Source organism: Cajanus cajan, chromosome 3, assembly GCF_000230855.2.
Source record: "Cajanus cajan strain Asha chromosome 3, NIPB_CcT2T_4, whole genome shotgun sequence".
NCBI classification, from domain to species: Eukaryota; Viridiplantae; Streptophyta; class Magnoliopsida; order Fabales; family Fabaceae; genus Cajanus; species Cajanus cajan.
This window is the reverse complement of record NC_138519.1, coordinates 18,609,897-18,618,646: the sequence shown is the minus strand read 5'-3', so window position 1 is coordinate 18,618,646 and position 8,750 is coordinate 18,609,897. Positions and strand designations below refer to the sequence as shown.

The 8,750-nt window shown below is 30.7% G+C and overlaps 1 protein-coding gene across 1 annotated transcript; it reads right to left on the bottom strand.

Moving 5' to 3' along the window:
• Positions 1-1,929: 1,929 nt before the first annotated feature.
• LOC109788777 (squamosa promoter-binding-like protein 7) lies at positions 1,930-4,943 on the bottom strand. Its single transcript, XM_029269320.2, has 3 exons — positions 4,135-4,943; positions 3,647-3,765; positions 1,930-2,433 (listed from the first exon to the last, which is right to left on the bottom strand). Exons 1-3 carry the CDS (start codon positions 4,701-4,703, stop codon positions 2,180-2,182), a joined length of 942 nt encoding a protein of 313 aa, XP_029125153.2. The 5' UTR covers positions 4,704-4,943; the 3' UTR covers positions 1,930-2,179.
• Positions 4,944-8,750: the final 3,807 nt, after the last annotated feature.

The window sequence follows — 8,750 nt, the reverse complement described above, 5'->3', positions numbered from 1 at the left end:
TGTAAATATAACGATGTTAAATAGTGTTTTTCTAATAGTGGACAAAACCATACTTCTTACCTCCCAGACTTAGAGTTCTGTATAAACCAAATCAATCCATATATAACAATTTCAAAGATCGAGAAATGGAAACAAATTTTTTAGACTTAACTGAAGTTTTATGGTCTTGTAAGAGAAACTTCTTTAGGTAAGTACTGACCTTTACTGCTTCCCATCTTAGGTTTTTTTCCTTTAGCATGGTTAGATGCTCAATCCCATCAAAGATTGAGCTTTTGTGCCAAACTATGGATAAAAGATAGACACTAGAAGGGAATGAATATTGTCAATCAAAAACTCAACACTTTTTAAAATAATGAATAGTATCAAAAATCTTACAGATGAAGATTTAAGAATAGAGAACATACAAAATTTTTAAACTAATTCGACTCAATCCAAGTATTCTTTGATTTTTCTCTTTAAGCAACAACCTAAGTATTCTTAATTTGAACAATGAAGCATCTCTAAGCTTCAACAACCAAGTATTCTTTCACAGCAAAGCATCTTCAGGCTTCAGCAACCAAATATTCTTTCACAATAAAGTCTCTCCAAGCTTCAACAAACAATTATTTTTTATAATCAAGCTTTTTCATGCTTCAAGCAATAACATAGAGGTAAAGCTAGGAAATCATGTGTTGTTTCATCATATTATTAAGACACGATACAACCAAATTGAGTACAAAATTGATTACAAAAAGAATGGATATATAATTTTTTTTAATGATTGTTCTCTTTTCTTTCTGAATCTTTAAGTTTCTTTATATAGGTGTTTCATGAAGATGGTCGTTGCAAATCCTTAAGCATCTCTCACAAGCTTGTTTCATTTGTCTTTGTCTTCCTTCTTTGTGAATGATACATGTGTTTCACCAAATTGTCACTTTTTATCATATTAAAAAGGTTATTTATCATCTTTATGATACTAAATGAAAGGAATTGTTGCATGTGTCAATCAGGAATGACTTTTTCTAAGATTTTGCATGCTTCAAAGGATTTGTTTGTCCTTTCTCTGATGCAAAGCATTTCTTCGTTCATTTTTGAAGAGTAAGTACCAAAGAAATTTTTATTCCTTTCAATCTATTAAGGAAAATCATAAACAAATATGATTTGATTATCATACATTATAAATAATATATATTAAATGTATTCGTCTTATGGACGAATTAGTTCATATCTAAGAGATTACACGCCATCATAGTCAATAATTTATATTGATTTGTCTTGTAATATGATTTGAAAACTTTTCTTTGAAAATTATCTTAATTTGTTATCATTAAAACTTATATTGTGAATTTGATCTAACATCAGTTTATTTTATAGGGAAAAATTGAATTCGTTTATTAATAAATCATTAACATCCTTAAATCCTAGCGACGCTTGAAATTAATTCATCATGTTCATAACTTCATGGTGGATTACCTTAATGTTTGACAGTTTAATAAACTAAACTCTTAGTCTCTTACACTAGTTTGGCCAGTAGACTATATTATTATTAATGGTTTAATGTTCGATTTTAAATTCATAATTTCTAATTTATTTAAACAATCTTAGTTATCATAGTTCATTTAAAAAATCACTCATCAATTATCTAATTGAATGTGAAGAAATATATTTAAAAAACTCAAATTTCATATTAACTAAAAGTAAAATAAATAAAATTTATATAAAAAAAAATAACAATCTTATACCCACGTTCTAGTATATGAATCAAGGTCTTAATCATTTAAAATATTTCTTTATTATAAAAGTAAAGCATAAAGTTAATCTTTCATCAACCTAGCAACCATTGACCTGAAACTAACTGTATCTCGTGCAGTTCAGACAAGAGGGTTCTGTTGTATTACAGGACAAACTTGTTGGTAAATGCAAATTAAGTGATTGAATTGCACCAACACAGACACCAAAAACAACTTGACAATTTACTACCACTAGGCATGCAAATGCAACCTTACTGTAATTGTCGCCCCAATTATACAAGAAGCAAGTAGTACTCTACAATCTCAACCCTGAAAGAAGTTCTGGACATTTATTTTTAGCAAACAAAAGAATTGAAAATAAGAGACAACAATGGCTCCCATTTAGGCCTTCCATAAATGGGTGGCTACACTACAGTCTGGAAAGTGCATGAGAAGCATTATTGTTATCATTATTGTGTCTGGGGAAACATGTGTTGTGGAAAATAATTGGACTCAGGTTGTATCTGCTGGAAGTCTTGTTCTTCCACTATTGCATGGTGGGGCATGGCATGGCAGTGTCTATCATAAACTTGTCTAGTCATTAGGGCAGTGGCACGGTTTTCTGCTATCAGTTCACGCAATGCTGCGCTGCATCTTGTGGAGAGATCAGCATGAGCAAGCCAAGACTCACTCCCAGATGATGACAGAAGAGAGAGAGCACACCCTGCAGTTTTCATCATCGTAATTAAACCTCCAACCATCACATTGTTGCTATATTCAATTACGTGTTCAGTATGCACTACCCAAGTTACCTACATGTCAAATCAGTTAAGCCCATTTTCATTTCTTGAGTGATGCTAATTAAACTTAATGCAACTTTTGAATTTTTTTACTAAAATAATATTTTTTTAAAAAAAATTTACCAAAAAAACATCTGTAAAACTTTATTTACTTTTATCAATTAAATTATGATGTGACACATTAATTATAAATTTAATATTAATTGTTGATAACATAGCATATCATATTATGTTAGCAATCATATATTACATTAATAATTTAAGTTATGCCCCACACACACATATATATATATATATATATATATATATATATATATATATATATATATATATATATATCACTTTAACAGCCAAATAATAAAGTAATAAAATATGCAAAATCTTAAAAATTGAGCAACAAAATATATAATTTAAAAGCTAAGTGAGAAAATATATAATTTAAAATTTAAATATCAAAATTTGCAAAATGGTAAACATAAGTAGTAATAGGTGCAATCAAGTAACTTTCGTGATTAGCAAAATGATGGATCACTAATTAAAGTCAAAACCTAGTGTCATGCATACTAGCTTTCGTTCTTGCTTCCATTTTTTCTTTTAGTACAAAGCTTCAACGTTTTAGTATGATCTGTACTTTATAATTGATAATGCTATTTAAAAAAGAAATCAATTCCTGTAATCACAATAGTGTGAACTATATATGCGTAGTAGTAATTGCTTGCTGCTAAATATACATAGTTGTAATCGTGTGATTATACAATTGACAAATATTAATTTCTTATAGTAAGAAAAAGTATATTGCAATGAAATTGAATAATTATGCAGAGTAGACGGCAGTAATTACATTAATTTCATAGTCCATTATATTCATCCTAAGATGAAATCTGTCATACATAGCATCAGTTTCACTGGTTTAAGAATATAGACTGATATTATTTTTCAGCTGCATGCTCAATTATCACAACGTATAGCAATGAACTCCTTTTGGTCACCATGTTGCAAATAAAAAAATAAAGCTTTGCAACATCCGAGCAAGAAAAACTATCACCATGGTAAACATGTATAGTTTCTATATGAAAAATTTAAAGATTCAGTGAAGGTGAATTAATTAACCAATATATATTGTATATTATCAATTACCTTGTCTCGAATTCCTAGTAACAGAAAGGTGAGAGCTCTTTCTTCTTCGCTCGTTATGACCCGCCAGTCTCCTCCTGCAACTCCTCTTAGCATCGTCAAACTCTGATACCACATGAAACCTAAACCCAATTGCCATATAATATAATTAATTAATTATCTCTCAGCCAATTAACCACACATATCATGTATCTATATTTTTAACAAAATAAATATTTTTTAATATTCTTTTATCGTATTTAAAAGTGATAAGAATGTGTATCTCTTAACTAAATTGATTGTGATTTAAATTTTAGTTTTGATATGAAATAAGTTATTTTAAAAGTGTATTTTTGGTTTCTAACAAAGATTGATAGCCACTTATGGATATTTCATAATTATAAAAAAAATGACTTTTTTTTTTTCTTTTAATTGCTTAAATAAGGTCACTATTAACAAAAATTAACAGGAAAAGAAAAACTGAAAGAAAGAAAAGATAATGATAGAGTGACCTGCTACACTGCTGACAGAATCTCTGCTCCAATCCTAACACCACAACTTTGGGCGCCTTGGAATGCATATCACAAACTCTGTGCCTTCTATGGTACTCCTTCGCGTTCACCAGCGCCACGTGGCACCCCTCAACCTGACATCTCGGAACCATCGCAAACGGCGCCGTTTTCCCGCCGTAACACCCTCTCGCTCTCTTATCGTTACCCTCCAACGCAAAACCCCCTCCACCGCCGCACACGTGTCGGTTCCCCAGAGGGGTAGCACCAACCCCACCATCATCCTCCAGGTAATGTCTCTTGCCAAGATGCAAGCACGTGAGATGAGGGTCCGCCTGCACGTGACACCCCTCGCCCCCGTACAGCTGCTGCTGGCGGTGGTCGCCGCCGCCCGCCACGGCGGCGGCGTGTAGCGTATTATTAATAAGGGTAGAATTTGAAGAAGTGGGCATAGTAGGTTCCCATGATGAATACCAAACATTAACAAAAGTGTTATTGTTGATATTAGTGTTTCCATTTCCCTCTTTGGTGTGGTTGTTAAGACCCAACATGTTGTTATCTCCAAACTCCATCTCTCTCCGAAGCAAATATGGTAGGCGGATTCAGAAAACTTAACTAATCACGTGTAGTGAAGTGTGTGTGTTTTTCTTTCTTTTTGCTTGGATGATATGGTGTTTGGGGTAAAAGAGGAAAGAGAGAGAGTCAGAGAAAATATTGTGGGTGCTGCACAAGGATTTTTTTGTAGCTTCCTTCTTTTGTATCCTCTCTTCTGTTCTGCTCCAATATGGGGTCAAGGTTAAGCCTGAAAAGCAAAGCTACTCGGTCAGTTAAACAGTACTCATATTTTATACCGATACTATTTTTTTTAAAATTATTTGAAAACAAATTGTGCATCTTCTAATAAATTTTTGGTTTATAGTATTTTAATGCTTCAATTTAGGCTTATTTTAATTTTGTTTTAATTTAATCTTTAATAATTTAAATTATTGCAATGTCGGACCTTCCGTCTAAATTTTTTAAACGGAGTTAACTGTTGGTTACGTAGATCTAGGTGCAAAATTAACACACAACAAGTGCATTTGAAACGGGCCGTTCTGGTTTCAAAACGGGCTATTCTGGTTTCAGAAAGTCAACCATAAATGGTCCATGATTATAGTTCACGCCCGTGATTCTAAATCACGATTGTGAATCGTGCAAGGAAAAAAAAAAACAAGTTACAAAGCATTTCAAACACTGGATTTGGTAATATTGTTAATGGGGATTGATAACTTCAATTGTTAAACATTTGGACTATACATCATTTTTGGACCAATTGCAGGATATAGGAGCTCCTAGAAGCATTAATTATAGTACTTGTTATGCAATGCAGTGTATCACTAAGGATAATAGTGGTAGGTTTTATTTCATTGTTAGTTAAACTAGAGTGAACCACTTACTACCAAATCGACACTATACAGTCAAGGATGAAACGACATGGTGTTTCCCCTTAGAGTCATTGACTGATGTACCCCAACAACAACAATATTTCAGTCTTTGAATTTTTTTTTCCAGTCTCTGAATCATCTTTCAGTCTTTGAATTTATGTTATGTTATGAATTTTTATTTTCAATCTTTGAACCACATTACTGCATTTTGTTGAACGCACGTATGTAGTTAGCGTTCTGGAACGGCCCGTTCTGAATCCAGAACGACCCGTTCTAAAACTATAATGGCTAGTTCTGCTTGCACTCATTATGTGTGTTAACTAATGCATCTGGAACGGGCCGTTCTAGATGCAAAATTAACACACAACGAGTGCAAGCAGAACGAGTTATTTTGGTTTCAGAACGAGCTATTTTGGTTTCAGAACGAGCTATTTTGGTTCTAGATGCATTAAAGAAATTTGGCATCCACCTATGCATCGACGTGACATCCACGTGACCAACAGTTAACTCTGTTTAAGAAATTTGGACGAAAGGTCCGACATTGCAGTAATTTAAATTATTAGGGACTAAATTAAAACAAAAAATTAAAGTGAGATCAAATTGAAACTTTAAAATATTATAAAGGACCAAATTAGGATTTTAACATAAATTTTTCTATATATACACGTAAGTAATTAAGTATAACACCATCCATCGAATCACTAAAAATAAAGTGATATTTTTAATATTAACTTCGTGAATACATTAGAAATTTAACCTTGGTTTTCAATTAAATAAGAGCTTGAACAGATAAAATTTTATTTTAATCTTCTATCATATGTAAACATTACTAGAGATAATTTAGGTAACCTACTATATCCAACAATTTTATTACACCTTTGTCGGGGTAAGAACTAAGAATGTCAACATAGAGGAGGGTATATACAATATTGGGAGTCCCATCTACAATGGTTTATTATGTGTTTTTAGAATCAGTTCACCTTCAACTTAATAGAAATTTTTTTAAAAAAATTATATTAATAGAATTTTTCTTCTTTTTTTTTTTTTTTTTTCATTCAAACGCATATTTTTTTAAAACGTGATTTTAAATTAGTATTTAAATATAGATTTAATGGGTCAGTCACAACTAAATATGCTTCATATTTTTTCTTCATCCATGCTTGTATTAGCTAGGTAATTCATGATATATTTTTTAATACAAATTGTTAAACATCCTCGGATTTTATAATACAATGGTAATCCATGTTTGTATATGTGAGTATGAGTTGTGTGAGTCACGACCCGTGAAAATGAACAGGGTACGTTGTCTACGTATAACGCCATGTGAGAAAGAAAGAACGCAAGTAATAATGGGATCAGAGCAAAAACAAGCAAGATAGACCATTGAGCTGATATTACTTGTTTGGAACTCGTCGGAAACGTACATATGCTGATATGCACGCTTTCTCTATATTTACATGCCAAAGAAAAAACGTGTAAGGTATTTCAAGTGGATGCGATTATTTTGACGTTTGTGATATGTTCCCAAACACATGGACGCAAGCGCAATCACATATGATAATGGTTAGAGAACGATGCTTCTTGGCCACTCATAGTCTCTCACAATAGTTATATAAGGGAACACTGATTTCATTTTAATCAAGATATTCTAGAGCCTAATATCTTTATAGATGTTGTGATTATCAAGCTATATGTTTCTTTTAACAAAATTTTCTTTAAATATTTCCGAATAATCAAACTTTGTCGGGATGTTTAATTAAGGAACCCACTTTTAATAAATGTGTTAAACATTATTGGTATGTATAATTGGTTTTATGGAAGTAATGATATGTTATAAAAAAAATTGTTTCATAATATTTATTAATTTTTTTATTCTAAGAACTCTATTTTGTAAGAATAAATTTTTTTATTTTAAATTTTAATTATCATATATTATTATAGCATATTGACCATGTTAATTAGTTGTGTGTGTATATGTTGATCATATTTAGGGTTTGTGTGTATCACTTATTGTATAATAAGGTATTGATTAGGTCAGTTATATATATAAGGGTAAGTTGATCAAGCTAGGTTTAGGGTTTCTATATATGGGGTTATAATTCTTTCATATTTGACATTTCAACATCAATATTCTACCACACTCCATATAGTAACACTTCATTTAACTCCCTCTACAGGTTAGAACTATTTAATTATCAGTTAGAACTCTTTATGAATAACTCTTTTTAAGATGTCTAATTGTGCATTTAAGACCAATGCCCATTGTGCACTAGTAGTTCACATATACATATCTCTACATTAGTATGATATTATTCATTTTGAACTTATATTTTTGTAAAAAAAAATTTGTTCTTGTGCTTACAAACACATATTCCTCCTATTGTTCCGTAACTTTCTATTGTACCAATTTCTCTAATTTTGATGCGTCAGATATCTACGAGGGTATTGATCAATATCACATATATTATATGAAATTAATTCGAGTTGTATTTGTGCTGTTGAATAGGTTTAGGATTTGTGTGTATTGTGGTCAAGCATGTACGTGTGTGTTGTGTTGATCAGAAAACTTCCATCTATGCTTTGATATGAAGTTCTAATAAAGGTGAATAATGTAACCTAAAAGGAAGGTTTACAAAATCATAAATGTAGAACAACAATTATTAGATGATCGTACTAATTTGCGAGAAGGAGTTGACGTTCACATTGGAATGAATGTAAACCAAAACAAAAGTAAAAGCAAAATTCTCACATGTGATTCATGTAACTAGATATCAAACTTATATAGTAAAACAACACCTCTAATAATTTTTCGCCACAAATAAATTTCATCAATCTAATTATTAAATTACATGATATTATAATAATATTTATCAAAATTTTATTATTTTACATAATTTAAACATTTATAGAAATATAATAAAATACTAACTACTTATATTTTTTTAAAAATATTCCATTTTATAACCTAAAATAAGATGATAACAAATTAACTAAATTTTTATTTTCGTATGAAATTTTATAAACTAACATACTTTGTGAGAACTTTAATGCTTTGTTTGGAAACAAAATATAAAGAAAAGAAAGAAGGAAAAAAAAGAGTGAAAGGAGCAGCTAAGTAGAAAATGGAACGATTGTTTAATTGTTTATTATGAATATATATATATATATATATATATATATATATATATATATATG

Excerpts from the sequence above, each read along its gene's own strand:
- LOC109788777 (XM_029269320.2), bottom strand. The coding sequence starts at position 4,703 with ATGGAGTTTGGAGATAACAACATGTTGGGTCTTAACAACCACACCAAA. Across the intron at positions 3,766-4,134 it reads TTCTGTCAGCAGTGTAGCAG|GTTTCATGTGGTATCAGAGT; the intron begins GTCACTCTATCA and ends AATTGGGTTTAG. Across the intron at positions 2,434-3,646 it reads TACTAGGAATTCGAGACAAG|GGTGTGCTCTCTCTCTTCTG; the intron begins GTAATTGATAAT and ends TGAAAACTGCAG.